The sequence below is a fragment of the Thunnus thynnus genome, chromosome 9 (assembly GCF_963924715.1).
Source record: "Thunnus thynnus chromosome 9, fThuThy2.1, whole genome shotgun sequence".
NCBI classification, from domain to species: Eukaryota; Metazoa; Chordata; class Actinopteri; order Scombriformes; family Scombridae; genus Thunnus; species Thunnus thynnus.
In genome coordinates this window covers 12,820,723-12,839,577 of record NC_089525.1, presented here as the reverse complement: position 1 = coordinate 12,839,577, position 18,855 = coordinate 12,820,723, and the positions used below count along the sequence as shown (strand labels likewise).

The following is an 18,855-nucleotide window of genomic DNA, read 5'->3' as shown; positions in this document are numbered from 1 at the left end:
ACGTCTTTTTCCTTTAGGTGTTCGTTATTTGAAGCTAAACTCATTTCACATTTATTGCTGCTATTGTATGTGTAATTGACTTTGTCAGTTTGTGCACTGAAATTATCATCACCAAAATGCTTTTGTCAATACTCTCTTCACGCTATGAAATGAACTTTGACCCTGATTGTTTCACAGCCAGTTAAAGGCTTATATTAGAGTGTATTTTCTATAATTTTTACTACATTCCTTGGTAGTGTGCTGTTTTAGGGTGCTGATGCAGTGCCAGGTTGTTTTTATGATTTACAAGGAAATTCTGATGACCGATGTGATTAGTCACACTAAACACAACTGGTAGATCTTAGTGGATGATAGGGACCACATGTCACCATGTAATTACATTCTTTGTTTCCCTGTCATCAACCGCCCTCTTTCAGGTCTCTGTCGGGCCGTATCGTCGGTGGTGTGTGGTGGTTCTTCACCCTCATCATCATCTCATCCTATACAGCCAACCTGGCTGCATTCTTGACAGTGGAGAGGATGGTCTCTCCTATAGAAAGTGCTGAAGATCTGGCCAAGCAGACAGAGATAGCATATGGCACTCTGGACTCAGGCTCCACAAAGGAGTTTTTTAGGGTGAGTAATGCCAGAAAATGTTCTGGTTTCACACACACACACACAGACACACACACACAGCAACTGACTAATCAGCAAGTGGCTCTTTTGCTTTCATCTCAAATGGGCCTAAACATTTTGAACATCAGGCCTGTTGAACCATAAAAAACACTTTGTATAATGTCCTTGATGAACTCCTCCTTGCAGCTTTTCCATTTTGTACCTTTAATACAGCATTCTTGACCTGCACAAGATTGCTCCAAATGAGGCATGTTGACAGCGAAGCAGTTCTTGAACTCTTATGACATGAATGTGAAATTTATGCGGCAGTACTGCAGTGTGCAACCTTGAGGCACTGGGGCTGTCAGCAGAAAGTGTGATAACAACGTGAAAGACGCAGAGGTGATAAAAACAGGAGGCTAATCAAAGCACCCACATCAGGCTCAAACTCGGAGGGGTCAGCTCATGAAATATAATTAGCTAGCTGGCCATGGCTGGCAAATTGGACCTGATGAAGAAGAGCCCTGTAGGTCAAACAGAGCAGCCTGAAAGACGGTTCAGATAGAATAAGCAATATGTCCATTGGCATGAGGGACTAGCCTGGCAATTAAGGCATAAATTAACTAAAATCTGTAACGAGAGTGTGTTACTCTCTGAAAGTCGAGCACATGCTCCCTACGCAGGAGTTTAACAGCGCTGCATATTTTGCTGTGAAATTCATAGATGTCTTTGCTTTTGGCATGGCTACATCGGTAGTCCAATCCTTTGCATTTGCAGAGCAATAAGTTGAAAAGAATTAATGAAACAGCACTCTGCTGGTGATGACGAAAAGGCAATATTACAGTCTTTTATCTTACGCTCCCTCATTACTCATCAGCAGGAGAGAAACAATTCATATGTTTCACAGCTGCAGCCTGTTGGCAGAAAGAGCAATTCATTTGTGTTACCCCTGGGTTGAATTGCTCAGGACAACAAAATGCACAATCAAATACACATTTTTTTATTTAGACAAAGAAGGACAAGATACTGTCTGCAGTTTTAGATTTGTAAAAGACTTTTGTTTTAAGTCTATAAACTCTTAGGAGACGGTTGTAAAGGGGGACTGTGAAGATAATATATCCTGGGAAACATGGCATGTGACTTGGATGACAGCAAGACATTATTCTCCGTGGAACAACTCACAAAACCTGTCATCACTTTCCCTTTCATCAGAGTTGCTGCACAGGTGTATACACCATACAGTATATGTCTCTGTGTCACTGAGATGATGGATGCCAATTACAGATTAGGTTTCCAGCCTGACAATGGAGCCACCGCAGGTCTGCAGGTAGAACAATCCGAGAGGTGGTCGGGGAGTCGCTGTTTTTCTGTGTTCTGTATAATGAGTGTCCTAGTTACATCCCCAAGTCTTCAAATAAGAAATGACATGTGTGAGCTGCTATTCCAAGGGACTTTTAATTAAAGCTGTAGAGGGCTGACAAGGAAAAAAACACACTGATTAATAGGAGTTCAAGTTCTATTTCAGATCTGTTTTTCAGGAAATACATTCAGGCTTAATTAGACCCATACGGCATCAGCCAGCTGGAAATTTTGAATCAAGTCCGATGTTTCAAACAAGACATATGTCATCTTCACTGACACCCCTGGCTTTAATTTTTGATGATTTCACCTGGTTTGTTTTACAAAGCTGCCTGACAAGTAGAGCAAACTTAGTAATGTTATACGCTTGTAAATTTTCCTCTATTTCTAATCAGAGAAGACAAAAATTAAGACACAGCAATACAAATACTGAGCTTCCAAACAGACAAATAGAACATATAGTATATATATGTTCATATATTAATAAACTCCTAATAAAACGCAAATTAAAACCATCGTCTTCTGTAATTTAAGACAATTCTTCAACCCCCAAGCTCATGAAATGCACAAGGCATTTGTTTTCAGCTCCTGAAAAATTGACAGTTTGAATATACGGCTTATTACCTGACTGTGACAGTATTCGCATAACAGTCTGTGTCTTCATTTGCTGCTGGGAATGAGGAGAAGCTCTGCAGGAATTTTCAAAAAGAGAAGCATTTGAGTAGATCTCCCAAAAAACCATGATTCTGCTGCTCACAACCAACTAGGACAGCTGGCCTGGGAGCCCGCTGACGTGCCCAGCGGAAGACTGAATGGCTCTAGGCGCTTGGCAGTGCGTCTCTACCCGCTCTTGGCTCCTCTTCCCCAGACTACCCTGCGTGTTTGGGGACCCTCTCTCCTCTGTCTCCAGCCTGTCTGTTGCTTTACCTTGAGACAATGCAGGATAGCTTCAAGCTTTGTGTTGCTCTTCTTCAACATAGCAGCTGTCATGCACCGCTGCACCGCTGTGGTTTGTTTCATCATTTTAATTCCTGTCATGGATCTTTTCATGCAGTCAGCTGAATATTTGTGTTTTGGATGATTAGAAAATGATGAGTTGTACCAGTGAGGCCATGTTTATCCTCTTGATGAGGTTTTATTCCATCAAAAAAGCCTTGGCTCAGTTACATTTTGAAATGTACATTGTAGGAGAAGCTGGATAGTAATAATGGCTAAGATGATAAAATGGGCTGATGTGGCTGTTTAATTACGTGTAAAGACCGGGGTGAGACCATCAAAGACAACCACGCTGCTGTCCCTTCATGCACCTCATTTAACAGTGTAACAATGAAACAATGATAATTGCGCAGAGAAATGAGACTACAGCATTGTTTTCTCTTCCCCTCAAAAGATTATACATTATCCAAAGTCTCAACAGCAAACATCATGCATCTTACTGATCTGCAGATGTGGTGAGGATAGAAACAACAGCTTGAGTGCAGTCACCAATGCATTTTACAAAGCATGAAAATCAATTTCACGTCTCAACTATTGTGGCACAGACACTATAGCTTTTGCATGGTCCAACACAATGTTTAGTAAGTAGCTTTTTTATGCATAGCAGACCTGCATTAGTCCAGGGTTGCATGAAGAGGAGCCGGCGAGGAGATTTATACAAGGAATCCTAAGGTTGCCCTGCAATCTTATGCAGCACATTGTAACACAACTCCCTGAGCTCTTGTCACTTTGTGTTTCAGAACAGTGTTGAGTGAAGGGGAGGCTCCTATAAAGATTAGAGGCTGTTTGCATAAAAGAGAAAGCTGACAAAAGTGATGATAGACTAGTGTGAGATAGGCGTAACCTCTAAGGGGAAGCAGTGTCCTCAGAGGGCCTCATGGAACTTTAGATGAGCAGCAACAGCAGGCGCGGAAGGAGCTGTTGGAGTCCAAGAACAAGCATCAAAGACGAGCAATTGGTATTCAGGGCGTAGCATTTGGCACTTCAATGACAAAGTACACCCCCAGAGCCTCAACTTTCATTTCTGCATACTTGAGATACAGGTAGTCCTGGCATACAGGATATTGAGGGAAACTGGTGATGTCCACAAACAAAATGGAGAGGAAGTAAAGTAGAAGGAAAATGTACTGGTGGGTATTTGGAGATGGCATTTAGATATGCAAGCAGTGGAGCGTATTGGGGAGAGGATGTAATGAAAGCAGCCTGCCATGCTAAAGGAAGAATAAAAAACAAGCCGCAGTTTGGAGGGCTGTGGACAGAGGTGTCGAAAAGCGACGTAACTCAGGATCAATACAGATTAAGTGGTTATTTAGAATGGAGAGGGCAATTTCTTTGACTTCACACTTTAATCACTTGTCCCTTTTCAGACCTTTCATCACACATTCTGGAACAAAATCTGCAAACTATAGATTTACCAATGATCTTTTAATATATTGAAATTCTAAGGCAACAACAACAACAAGAAGTGCATTCATTCAACCATAACTTTTTTTTATTGTGTGTGGACAATGTATCAATTAAATCTCCTTTTCTTGTTGTGTAACACAGAACACATGTTGTCCTCTGATATAGTCCTAAACTATTTCTATAAATCAATGTTATTCATAAATAATTTAAAATAATCATTAATTTAAAACAGCTATAATCAATATTTTTACAACACTGGATAAAATGAGCACATGTAATGTGAAAGGTGTCACTCAAAGTGACAAACCCACCGAGAATTATCACCCAACTGCAGTTTCCCTCAGATCTACAGAGCATTATAGCATTTTTCAGCTTATTGTTTTGGTTTCATCACCTGCACCTTTAACGTTTGTGACACAAACTTTAATGCGCTCTCACTGCTCTCATACTTTTTGACCAAAACCACTGTACACTTCCTGCCTAGCACCAAACCAGTAAACAGTTAGTGGCTAGCTGATGAACATAGTGCAGTATTTAGCAGCTTAAGAGCCAGATATTTCCCTCAGGAGATGGTGGAGACCAAAACAGAGCTAAAAGGATAGCAAGTATTTGACTTGGTGGCCAGAGACATGATTTCAAATTAAAGTCCAGATGAAACGGCATTTCGAGAGTATCTAACTTCCATATCGTGACATATTTCTGAGTGAAACAGGATAGACAGGCAGGACATAATGTTGGGAGGATTTTGATTTGAACGTTGAAAAGTGGGCGTGTTACAATGTATCTTCATTCTGTGCCGCTAAAAGTTGAAGATTGATTGATGGGTGGATGTCATGATATTATTGGTTGAAATTGGTTGGTTCAAGCCTACGTAAGCACATGCCATATTTTGTTTTACAGGAAGAAAACATGATGGGATGGATTTTGATATAAGAATACAAAGATATCGATTTTTTGCATATAGGTGTACAGTATGAGTGGGTATATGATCTCAAAGGGTTGAAAAGGCATTTTTCATTTCATCTTGACTCTAATGCTAATGTTGGTGAATGCTGGATGTGTAAATTAACAACTGTTTGCAAACAAGTTCGCCATATCAACTTAAAAGCTAATGATATATCAGTGTTCTGTTCACAGCTAGTTTCCGCTGCCCCCAAGTTGCCAAATAAATATGTTATTGCAGGTTTAAGTGAATTAACAATAATAATTCATTTAAGAATAAAACATTTAACAAAACATATTTCAAACATACAGGCCTACATCTGCACTGCACCCGCAAAACTATGTTGTTTCCCCATTGAAAAATGCTAATGGCCCATGGTTGAACCTAATTACAGTGTCCCGATTAAGAGAATCTGCATCTATAGTCTCATCCTATGCCATCACCAAGAAAAAGAGACCTGAATTTGTCATCTGACTATTATAAAACAGTAGGAAATCCAGTGCTTCAGACAGACTTGCAGGAGAAACACCTACACAGATTATGTAACTGTGTCGCCTAGGTAGGAGGATTGGATAAGATCCACTATTAAGGTGCTTCATAATGAATAGAGCATCATTATGACTGCTTTAGTATAATCTAAAAAGATATTTAAAGCAGGAGGGTAATGCCATTTGCAAGTTACCCAACATACACTCCTGTTTCTTTTCAATTTATACAATAGCTATCAAATGTAGCCACTCCCTGTTAATCGTCTGGGAGCTCATTTTGAAGACAGCAGTATGTTCCAACAGGGCCATTATATGGTTTTGAAAGAGAGCCACATGAATAAAGCTGTATTTATGGCAGTATATAATTGCTCAACAAATTGTCTGTTCATTGATGATGGACTTTTGCAGTCATTGTTCCCTAATTGAATTTTAAATGACCACCATTGACTGGGTGTGAATGATTACATTTTAAAGGGGATAAGAGTAGACGTTCAATGCAGTTATGGTGTGTTCATGTGTGGAACCTACAATATATGTGTGTGTGTGTGTGTGTGTGTGTGTGTTTCTGTGAGTATGCACAATTGTGTGCCAGCAGTCAATAATCAAACATCTCTCTTTCCCTGCTGGGCTTTGTTTTTTTCTTTCTATGTCAGAATCCCCTTAAAGCATCTCAGTGGTGACTTTAGTTGCAATGGAATGGTCCTATTTAGGTTTTGGTTGCACTTTGTTTCCCACTCTGATATTGATGAATTGACTTCATAAAGCACTGAGGCAGCACACTCTGTCGTCAGTAATCAATGCCCAGATCCATAATTTTCTCTTCATTTGAGGAGGCGTCTGGAGCTTTCCCACTGCCGAGCAGATGAGCCCCAGGTCTTTGGGGAAATTGTCCTCCAAAACTAGTGTCCTTTCCATAATGTCTGACACATGCAAATTGAACACATTTAACAGGCTTGTCAACAAAAACATCACATCTTACTATGACTGTTTTCCCCCCATCCCTTGTATTTGCACGAAGATACAACAACCAATGTCCCAACTTCAAGCTTTTCCATCTGAGCAGGGAACATTCATCATGCAGACTTTTTAATTTGTGTTATGTTTCTGTCTCATCTCATCCTCACCCTTGGCCTGATGCACCATGACAGATGCCTACAAACAAACTGAATGTGATTACATAAAGCCAGTAAAGCACTTCCATTAGGTCAAGGTTAATGCTTTTGTTTATTAATAGAGATGCATTAGAGATGGATATGCTCTTGTTAAAGGGGCTTTTACCAATTCAGTATACTGATGAGTCTGTGTACTGATCCGTATGTGTGGACATAGAGCTCAGTATGCATGGACAGTTATTTAAGTGTACTTTATTTTCAACTTCAGTAGATGAGGTTTACAATACAGGGCTGCGACTAACAATTATTACCATTATTGATTACCTTGTGGTTTGTTTTTTCAGTCACATGTTAAGTCTGTAAAATGTCAGAAAGTTGTGAAAAATGAATCACAAGTTTCCTGAGGCCAAGTTGACATCAAGCTGCTTGTTTTGTATAACTAGCAGTCCAAAAATCTGAAGATATAAATTTAACAATGGTATAAAAAATACTTATATTGAAGCTGGACACAGCGGTAGCATGGCTAAAAAGAACCATCACCAGGTCAGTTTTCAGCCATGCTAGCAGCGTGGCTTTAGTCATGGCCTTCTCAGCCTGTTGGTCAGTCCACCACTTTGGTCTAGACTGAAATATTTCAACAACTGTGAAATGGGTTTCCTTGGAATTTTGAACACACATTCATGGTCCCCATGGAGGATAAATCCCTCAACATCAACTGGATGGATTGGCATACAGTTTTGTACAGTCATGGTTCCCAGATGATGAATCCTAATATTTTGGCATTTAGCTCAAAGCACCACTGTGCCTAAGTACAGCCTCTCAGAGCCACTAGCATGGCTGTAGACTTTTTGATATATGACTTAAAGGATAATTTGATTATCAGAAATTTTGATTATTTGTTGATTATTACTGATGATTATTAATCATGTCATTGGTAACCTAATGACTTGTGACCGTCTGAGTTAAGATACTTAACTAACTAGGAAGTATCTCTGACCGATGTTGGTGTATCAACAGTTTGTCCATCTTCCATCCTCAAAGCCTTTGGTTAGTAGTGGGTGTTTTTATTCAGCCAGTTCTTGAAAATTATCCAACTCCAGCAGTTTCTCTCTGGCCTTTACTGAAAGAAAGTATTTTTTTTATTTATGTGGGATCTAGTCTGCAGTACACACAGTGCCACTCGGGAACTGGCTCATCACTGCTTGGACCAGGATCTGTTCAAAGTGTGAAATGCCTATGCCAAAATAAATCCAGCGGCATTGAATAATTTAATTGATGCTTATTATAGATAGCGCTCAACTCCCCCAGATTTTACAGGCTCGCTAAGCCTGACCCAAGGCACTGGGAAAATGCTCATCTGTGTCACTTTGTGATGAGTTGCCTTGTATCTGTGTAACCCGCTTTCTTGTACACTTCTCTTGCTTCTTATGCACATTGCCTCTGAGTCACAGTTTGGATGTAACATCAGTGGCAGTGTTGTTGAAATGAATGTCTGTAATAACTTCTATAAGTTAAACTGAGTCTATAAACCATGGCTCAAATTCACTCAGCTGAATTTTCAGCATATTGATCCACAACTTTTGCTTTTTTCATATAAATGATCATAACCCGCAATTCACTGTCACAAAAGTTTAATTATTGAGGATATTTTTGTGTGAACAGGTCAACAAATCACTAATACATATATTAGTGATTTATATATATATATATATATATATGTATGTCAGATTTTCTGATACAACCCATTGTGCACTTACTGTACAGGTGATGTGTGATCCTCCTTCACACTCAGTGAATTTGAGCCTCAAGCGGCAAGATAATGTTTAAATAGTACATTTATGCTGATGAAGAGAAATGGATTTTGTACATTTTTGTACCTCATGATCTTTAAAGGTCCGCCAGCTATATTTTCTGGAAGTATTTAAAGATATCACACAGCCATATTAAAAGATGTCTATAAATACTTCATGATGCCAGTTTAAATCAAGTGATCATTAAGCACAAAAAAATCTTACAAAATCCATTAAACGCTTATGATTTTGGGGTTTCTAAACTACTTCTCCTCTCTTTTTCCTCCCTGCACAGCGATCCAAAATAGCAGTGTATGAGAAGATGTGGTCATACATGAAATCTGCTGAGCCCTCAGTGTTTGTTAAGACCACACCCGATGGCGTAGCCCGGGTACGAAAGTCAAAGGGCAAGTTCGCCTTTCTCCTCGAGTCCACCATGAACGAGTATATCGAGCAGCGGAAGCCGTGCGACACCATGAAAGTGGGCGGGAACCTCGACTCGAAAGGCTACGGTGTGGCGACGCCCAAAGGCTCAGCATTAAGGTGGGTGGAATAATATAACAATATCATCCATGTTGTTATAGTATTCCACCTACCCTGATGTCCCCCTGTTGTCATTCTCTTCTCTTCCTCTTCTTGTTTTCTTTTTTGTGGACACGGCGGTAACGGTAGTATGCCTCAATGCACTTGGATACAAAAGTTAAATAATGATAATAATGTCTTTTTAAAGATTTTTATATATGTGTTAAGAGTTGTTACTTTACAGTAGAGGAATCAAATCCAGATAATAAGGCTAAGGCTAACAATCATTTCATATTTATGTCTCTCTTACTGTTGCTTTTCTCTCTCCTTCAATCTCTCCTTCTGTCCCGTGTGCTGTCCTACCTGACTGTTGTGTTGTCACTTTTAATTTAACAGTTCAATGGTTTTTCAATTTAGCCTTTAAAAGCTGCGCTGTCACTTGTGACGAATGTTAATTGCATGATGTTTGTTGTTGTTACTTTTCTTCTCAATGACAAGTGTCCCCATCCCGCACACTTCAGTTCTAAACTACGTAACCCTTCATGCCACCTTTTCCAAGATTTAACACTGTCTTTACCTTATATGAGCCTTTCTTATCTCTCCATATTCCTTAAATTCTTAAACAATTTGTCCTTTCCTAGACCATTCTGATTAACAGATAGTATTCTGTGCATAAGCCCCTGCATTGACAGTGGTAGTCTCACTACCATTACCTATCATTATGATGCTTAATACGATTATTACTTTGCATTAGATTTCTCACGGACCTGTGCATTTTCTTACAAGTTATGTTTTATCGTTTCAAGAAATGCTGTTAACCTGGCAGTTTTAAAACTGAATGAGCAAGGCCTCTTGGACAAATTGAAAAACAAATGGTGGTACGACAAGGGAGAGTGCGGCAGCGGGGGAGGTGACTCCAAGGTCAGCCTCGATGTCACCACAATCGGGTACCATAGTGCAGAGTAATCGGCAAGGCTGTTACAACAACCCAACCATAACCAAACCAACTGTCCACTCCAATCAACCTGCTGCTGCCCTACGGCAGATTACCAAATTAACTGATAGTCTGACCAGACTGTTTAACAGCTCAGATCAAACTAAGGAGCCCTTGCTTAGCTAACATTACAATGTGGCAGTTATTGAGATTGTAGTATACAGAGACTTAAATATAGTGAAAATAAGATTTAAGGTAGGAGTTTTCTTTCTGTATGACAATGTTGTAGTTACTGGAAATTCTTAATAAAATGAGACTACGAGGTGAACGTGCTGCCCTACAGTTGTGAAAGGTTGAGCTTTGTTTAATCATCCTTTCACATCTGTAGGGCAGATCACCTGGTCTCATATGTCAGGACTTTGTTTAGGTAGCTTTAATAGTTTGAGATGGAGCATTTAATGAATTTGCAGGCATGTCAATCAACGAGAAGATATCTTTTCCTTTGCCAGTGAATATTAGATTATTTTGCATCAAAAAAGACAAAATCTCCAGCTTTCCCTCACAAAGCTGAAGCTCTCTTATCCTGTAAAAGACGGCTTTGCAGTAATTGATCATACAGCTGCTTCACATCCATGACACTGGCCCAGAACCTGTGAGCTCTAAAGCCAACATGATAAATTCTTCTTAATGGCAAAAGCCTCAAAATGGCTGCTCAGCGGAGGCCGACAGGAAAGCAAGGGGAACAGCGGCGTCTTGAGGGGACTAAGCATTGCAGGAAAACGTGAGAATTCTAATTAAACAATAGACTTGTGATTTCTCTTTAATGGGTCATCTGATAATCTACCTGTGGTTTGATTTCACTACATGCAGTTCCTACCCCAATTCATTTATAACCCAGCTGTGACCCTTTTAACCATCAGATCTCTCCCTCTTCTTCTGTGGTTAGATGACAAATGATTTTTCCATTATGTAAGCTAATGGTGCAAAGTGTGAAACCCCACCCAACTATGACAATTAAGTATGCTACTTACAGTAGATTATGTGCCCTGAAGTAAATTACATACAAGCCAGCAGCATTATGTTCTTTACAATGCAGGTCAATTTAATGACAAATGATGCTGTCATCACACATGTGATAGCAGGTCAGGTAATTGGCTAGACTACAAGCCGCAGTGTCCTGTGGACTGTAGATTGTGTCATTACACTCTTACTGTCATTTGTCATGGATTGGCCTGGACCACAATGAACAGCTACACAGCAGAAAATCACATTTAAAATAGTATCACCACAAGCATGTCTTCCTAAATGACTGTGGTTCATTTGTAGAGAGGATTTATATATATTTTTTAAATGTTCAAAAGTCACCCTTTTAAATGTTTGCACTGCTAACATTGCTATGTCGTGTAGTGACTGAGCTCAGGAAGCCTCCCTGTGCTACTGAGAGCGTGTTCAGGAGCCATTTGAAAGCACCTGTCTCTTGTGCCGTCATTGATCTTTTATGATGCACAGGTATGTACTGTCTGCCTGTTTCCTGGCTTGTTTTGGCTCTCCAGGACTCAGTGGAAAGGCCTGATTAGGCGGAAAAAAGCGGCCTGGAGCGCTCTGTTCCAAACAGCACATCACTTGGCCCCGTCCCGTTCACAGTTCCATGCTCCAACAGACATCAGGAGATGCATATAACCATACACACAGCTGCATGCACACCCACTCACACACAGTTAACACTTTCTTGCCCTCCGGCACAACACAGTGCAGCCTAGATTGAGTTTCAGACACAGAGCATGTTACAGTGTAATTGCATTGTTAATCAATGTCTCTCTGAGCCAAGACAATGGTCCGGTCTTCACAATCCGTTTCTCAAGATTGGCTATGAGGGATATACAGTGGTGTAATCTTCTCTCAGTGCATTATGCATTGCCTGGATCCCCTTGGGAGACATTGTTCCCAGGGAGTAGTCGGGTCACTATTTATCGATGGACTATTTTTCTTTGCTTCCAATTTGCTTTCCAGCGAGATTGACCTGAACCGTAAATGATCCAGGGTTAGTTTATGACTACAAAATGTGATCTTTATTCCAATGTACAATTGTTTTTTGTTTCCTATAGTAATTTAGTTCAATAAAATATTTTTTATGTTGACATACAGTACAATATAACATCATGTTATGATTGCTACAGATGTCAAACAGCAAGAAACAGCAGGGTTATACATTATGCAGCTACAGGCACATATAAGAGGCATTATTCCACTGATAGTTCTGAGCTTTGTCCTGCAGCTCTGTGCAGTTTGGTTGGGACACACTCATCTGACACTAATCTGGCGTATTTTTGAGATAAGGTTTCCTTAAAATGTTGTGATAAAATATGTAAGAATTAATTAAGCTTTCACTTTTGGGCATAGTTGCTTGGATATGAAATTGGTTGTAGAACCTGCAGAATTGATTGCTGACATGCTATTGACAGTAATATTGGCCATCACAGGATTTAGTTGATACAATGTATGTAAAGGTAGTGTCTATGAAATAAAAAAAAAAGCAAAAGCTCTATTTTGTTTGTCAAGACAAAGCTCCTGTTGGACTGAACTTGTTAAATGCTGTTCAGAAACCCCTTTTAATTCATGACCTGCCCCCCAAACCAATGTACCCCAGTGCTTTTTGATATTCATAGACCTGCAGATCGTACTTTCAGTACCTGCTTGTCGCCCTGCTAACAGCGTCTGCCGATTACTCAAAGCGATATGGGTAGGTCCTGGCTTTAGAATAGGGGTTATAAAGGTAATAGGTAGAATGCCTGCTCTCTGTGATGTTGACATAGCCAGGAGCCCTGCTTTATCGCTTTGTAAAGTATGTAGTAGTTTAAAGTTGAATAACATAAAATAACATAATATAATGTTATTTATGTTATTTCCCACGTGAAGAACTCCTGTAAACCTTGCAGTATTGAAACTCAGTGAACAAGGCATCTTAGACAAGCTGAAAAACAAATGGTGGTACGATAAGGGTGAATGTGGAACCAAGGACTCTGGAAGTAAGGTCAGTCGCTGCAGGTCTTTTGTACTGATTCCAAATTGCATTTTGACGTACTGTTCATATGCAAGACAAGACTTCTCTAACATCTATAGTATACATTTTGTTCATTTGCTACACATAATTTTTCTTTTTTTTCTTTTTTTAGTGTTTTAGTTTTTGTCCTGCCACAAACTGTAATACAGTGTATATGTGGCTTTAATACAAGGCACTGCTTCCCCAAATCCATTTTTTTCTTTTATGCAATAGAAATTAGACACTTTTTTATGCAATATAAAATGTAGAAACTCTCTTTTTTTTGTAAGAACTGTAATGATAATGCTGTGGGGAAATTGTTAAAGTGCCTTCAAGATACACAATTTCAATTGAATCACAGCAGTTACCAGTTGTTGATAAATGCTATTTTTGCTCATTTTCACTCTTGACATTCATGATACTTTGACCATTATGCTGCTGTTCCTATTTACCAAACTGTTAATGAAAATTTGATTTATTTGTGTTGTTACTAGTTTGCATAGAGATGTGTCTATTAGATTCTTTGGCCTCCTGTGGTGTGATGCACAAGCAAAGCCTCTCATTGTGATGAGTTAGTCAAATTCAACTTCTCTAAGCAGCGTGAGTGCCGTGGGGTGTCCTCTAAATCTTGCGGCTGCTCGGAGTTGAGGTTAGAGGCTCTGTTTGCACATTACAAGAAGTTGAGGAATGTAATAAACCCACTATTTAACCCTCTGAGATACAGCCAAGGCCTCAGATTATAGGTTTGGATCATCAGATAGCGTTAACACATGTCCATGCTCATAGGGTTAAACTGCAAATAGTAAAACTCTAATGAACAAATTTTTAATGAATATGTTTGGTAGGTAAGCAGCAGCAAAATGGTTTGATCTCTAGTGTTTTTTTTTTAACTTTAATGGAGATATCCTTCATCTACTATGAATTTGACTGTACTGTATGACAATGTTGCCATGAGAGTTATACGTACATGTCGCTTAGAGGATTGAAAAGACAGGGATTTACAGAGCTGTCGACCTATGCGATACTGACCAGCTTCCTAACATGGTCAAGAGCAGAAGCCATTTTACATACATGTAGTGTAAGGAAGGGAAAGCTCTACATTCACCAACAGATAGCGCATTTAAGAGTTGGCTTCTTTCTCCTTAGTGGAGAATGGTTTGACTATGGCAGTCTGAAGTTCCTCTTAACTTTGTGACAACCATAGGAAAATCAGTTCAGTCGAAATTATATATGAGCTAACCATAGCGACCTCATTATATCTTCAATTTTGTTGCTTGTAGCTGTTAGTATCCATAATCTGCTATCAGTAGCACCAGTAACATAGAGTATGATGATTTACTAAAGCAGTCGAGGCTATGTGAGGCTCAGTTTGAAGGATACAGGCTGCATTTTATTCTGCTGCCCTTGCTCCACTGCAAAACTCTTAACTATGTTGTTCACTTTCCCCCAGGACAAGACAAGTGCTCTCAGCCTAAGCAATGTGGCTGGTGTCTTCTATATTCTGGTTGGAGGGCTGGGGCTGGCCATGATGGTGGCTCTGATAGAGTTCTGTTATAAATCACGACAAGAAACCAAACGGCTGAAATTGGCCAAGAATGCCCAGAATTTTAAGCCGGCTCCCCCGACCAACACCCAGAACTTTGCCACATACAGAGAAGGCTACAACGTATACGGAACCGAGAGCGTTAAGATCTAGAGGTACGTCGCCTCTCCTTACTGCCCCCCCGAGTGCTGCGAGAGATGAATCATTTAGCTTCCTGTCATATCAGTCAGAGTAAATTATTCATTTGTATGTGTTTGTGTGAGGCTGCTGTTTGTGAAATTGTTTGGCTGTCATGTTGGACACAACGGAACACACATGCCTGCTAAAATACAAAACTCTGAGATACTTTTTTGCACCTTGTAACGTATAGCTTCATGGATAGTGCCTCAGGCTGTATGAAGGCTAAAACCAGATGTTACCAGATATTACAAGACTCTTGTTTTGTGCTGTTTTATAAAAATGCAGTTATTTGTATAAGAGTTTAGTATGTTACTACATTATCCTGTGGTTGTAATATTACCTTTTAAAGGGTAAATTCTTCAAAATTACAACAAAAAATTCATTTGTGGTGCTCACGTCATTAAAAATGACATTTAAAGCAGCATGTATTGATTTTTTGCCACTTGGGTGCAGAGGAAGAACCTGTATACACAACATTGACATATTATCACCTTATAAAGCTGATATGGTGAATGTGGCAGTTCCTAATTAAACATCCAGCAGACACAGAGCAACATTGCATTCATTTAGAGTAATTTTCTGGCTCGACAAATGTCAGTCCAATATGCACTGGCTAGTCGTCGACTTGATCTTTCTTTGATGCTGGGTAGGCAGCGTATAGTTTATCAGAGGTTTTTTTCCCCTGAAGACAGCTGCCTGCTTCAGCTGGAAACATTGACGACAGCTGTGAGACTCAACCAAAACAGTAAAGTTAGGGGCTGGAAATCCAAAACAATAAATTTAATGACACTAACACATTCTGTAAAGCTGAGGGGAAGATCTGACATGGGTGATAATTCTCTGTGGGACTGTCACTATGAGCGATCACTTTCACACATAGTTATTCAACACATCGTTAATTTAAAATATTTGTAAGTGCAGCTTTGAAAACTGGACTCCCCATTCCTCTGAATAATCCACAGAATACACTGTGAACAGGGACTATTTCTTCTGCAGAAATTTCATAAGAAGTTCCTCTGAAAGCTCACTTACTCTGATACCACTAACAGTAAAATAACTACAGCAATTCTGAAGCATTGCACTAGCCAGAGGGGAGTATATACTGTTCAGAACATTGTTAAATAAATAAATAGTCTTGTGTTTGATTGGATGTGTGTTCTATTGTGTCTTGTTAAATGTGCAACATGTCTGTTTACAGAAATACAGCTGTATGTACAGCAGAATTTAAATCTGAAAACATATTTTCTCAATCAGCTTCATACTTATTACAAATTTGATCCATCCACACCCACTGTCCAGATGATGTTTTTGAGTGTTAAATTCCTAACAAGGAATACTTCAAGATGTTATTTTCTTAAATTTAACTTTTTGTTACTTGTTTAATCATGAATGTTTGATGTTAATGAAAAAAACCATAAGATATTGCACCAAGTTTTCAGGGGCTTAAAAGACAGTTTGAAAAAAAAACACCTTGTTTGTTTCAACTTATGTACTTTTACTGATTTATTCTTGAATTTTTAGTTGAAATGTTTAATTCGTCACAGATATTTACGTACAGATCCCCCAAAGTCCCAAAACATAACATATTTTATCCTGCGTGCACAAGATGTCATTTACTTAATATATTGCGTGCACAAGTTAACAAGATATTATCTTGTGCACACAGTGTATTATCTCTTATGCACAAGATAGTTGATCTATCTTGTTTGCACAAGTTATCCCCATCTTGTGGGCACAACAGATCTAATTCGCACAAGATAATAACTTGTGCGAACAAGATAATAACTTCTGCGTGTAATATATTATCTTGTACACACATATAATCTTTCAGGACTTTGAGGGATCCGTATTTACCCAACATGAGTCATATGCAGATGTAGGTTTTCCTGACAATCATATAAATCTCAACTCTTGCCATGTTTGCTTTTGCTCTGTATGTTGACACAGGTTTAGGAAACATTTCCATTGTCCCTTACAACTGTGACTAAACATATATGAAAGGACAGGATCACAGGGATTGAGCTTAGAGCCAAATCCTCTCGGGCGGACACGGCATGATAATCTGCAATGACGACACGACTGGACTGGTCATGGGAAGAACCGACGTGGTTCCCTCCCCTTAGTGCCTTATGGAACTCCGAGTCCAATCAATGCAACTCACTCACAATGATATTGCTTTTTGCTTGAAACTCATACAAAACAGAAGACTGGTGCAGTGATAATATATATGTATACATATATATATATGTATATATATATGTATACATATATTTATAGTATATAATACGTTTGACGTGTTACAATGAATGAGAGAACTAAAGCCATCATTTGCAACCCTAAGCACATTTTGAAGTGCCAGACAGAAGACGGATCTTATATGACAAGGGTCTAATTGGTTTCTTGTAATCAATATGATCAGATTACTCTTCATCCTTCTGCTGCCAGATTTTCACTGGTTATATGTGTTAAAATAAGTTTATTAGATCTCTTCAGTGCACTGTAAGACACTGGTTATTAGACAATAGCTTTTATACTGCTGTAAGTCACTCATAGTGACCTTGTTCTTGTTTTAAAAGACAGATTGATCTCATTGGAGTGGAAATGCCATTTAGCCCAAAAAACAATTATGAGTGTGTTGTTTGTACTCTAAACTCTGGTGCTGCTGCCATTGTCTTCTGAACGTTTGATGGGACTCATGAAGATAAGAAGATGATCTGGTTTGGCTTCTACGTACTACGGAACCAGGTCATAATTCGCACTTCCAATACTGCCAAGAGTGTGTTTTGTATGACAAAGAGTGTGTAAAGCAAAGTGTTCATGCTTGATTATGAAATCTGTTTGTGATTTACAGTTTGTAAAATATCAAAGGAGCACTAACTCACAGAGGTTTGTCGCTCCAAACAGTCTTTCCCTGAAGTCCAGAGTCATTCAAGTCTTCTGTACATGAAAGTAAAACCAAACAAAAAGGGTAATTCAATTGTAGATTAACTGCAATCCAATTAAAGGATAACAGTAATGGCTTTTAAACTGTAGTATTTTGGATTACCTTACCGTTTTCTTTAACAATTGCACATTTTACAATGATCTGTGGTTTGCTTTTAATTTGATTTCCTTTAATGAGCATTACAGTGTTTGGTGACTATACTTAGTAAATGAAAATGAAAAATATATGAATACAACGGAAAATAGATTTATACAAGGTTATACCAGGGAGAGTCCTGAAGCTTAGCACATTTCCATATTGCTGTAATAATTTCTTTTCTTTCAAAAAGACTGTGATTCCATAGGATTTAGGAAGATAATTATCTAATCACCTGAAACCATGGGCAGATAGTTTTATATAAAAAAAAAATGAAACTGATAATGTGAAGAAAAACAATGACTTGAGAAAGATGTGTAAATTTAGATAAATCAGAATTATTTATATTACATGATGAAAGATTGGTTTCCCTTTTTTTCTTGATTCTTTTCTAAGAAATTGCATGTGAAATCAGTGATGCTTGACGAGCTCTGCTACTCACAAACTGACCTTAGGTTAACGTTAGAAATCCAGCCCTGGTTATTTTTTTGTAAGTCAGTTTCACCTTTTCTTTTTTGTAGGCCTCACCTTCTGCAAAAATAAAATCACCAGGCGTAGTAGTGGGTACAAAAGAGCAAGAGATGCATGCATAATTTGCTGAACCTCATTAGTGAGGCGCTGTACAGAGAATTTTAATACATTTTGTAAATAAAATGTACAGAAAGTGTCCTGTGTCTGTGGATAATTTTTATGGCTTGCAAGGGATTATCGGAGCACATATCAGCTCCAGTTAAACATGCTGCATATTTTGACTCCAGTGTGTTGCCGATGAAGTGCCAGTGGCCTGACCAGCCCCTTGCAGACATATACACAAAGAGAGGAGTTTTTCCTGTAACGGTCCAATATTGAGCCGTTAGTCAGTGGAAGT

The 18,855-nt window shown here is 39.0% G+C and overlaps 1 protein-coding gene across 2 annotated transcripts in view; it reads left to right on the top strand.

Annotated features, from left to right (window-relative positions):
- Positions 1-18,654, top strand: part of LOC137189203 (glutamate receptor 3) — a 90,216-nt gene extending 71,562 nt beyond the window's left edge. Inside the window, exons 12-16 of one of the 2 annotated variants that reach the window (XM_067598935.1) lie at positions 417-615; positions 8,985-9,232; positions 13,062-13,176; positions 14,636-14,883; positions 16,856-18,654. In XM_067598935.1, coding sequence (XP_067455036.1) covers positions 417-615; positions 8,985-9,232; positions 13,062-13,176; positions 14,636-14,881 — 808 coding nt within the window. In that variant the 3' untranslated portion in view covers positions 14,882-14,883; positions 16,856-18,654. Of the gene's footprint in view, positions 1-416; positions 616-8,984; positions 9,233-10,017; positions 10,133-13,061; positions 13,177-14,635; positions 14,884-16,855 lie in introns of both variants that reach the window. The other variant, XM_067598934.1, reaches the window with a different exon arrangement.
- Positions 18,655-18,855: the final 201 nt, after the last annotated feature.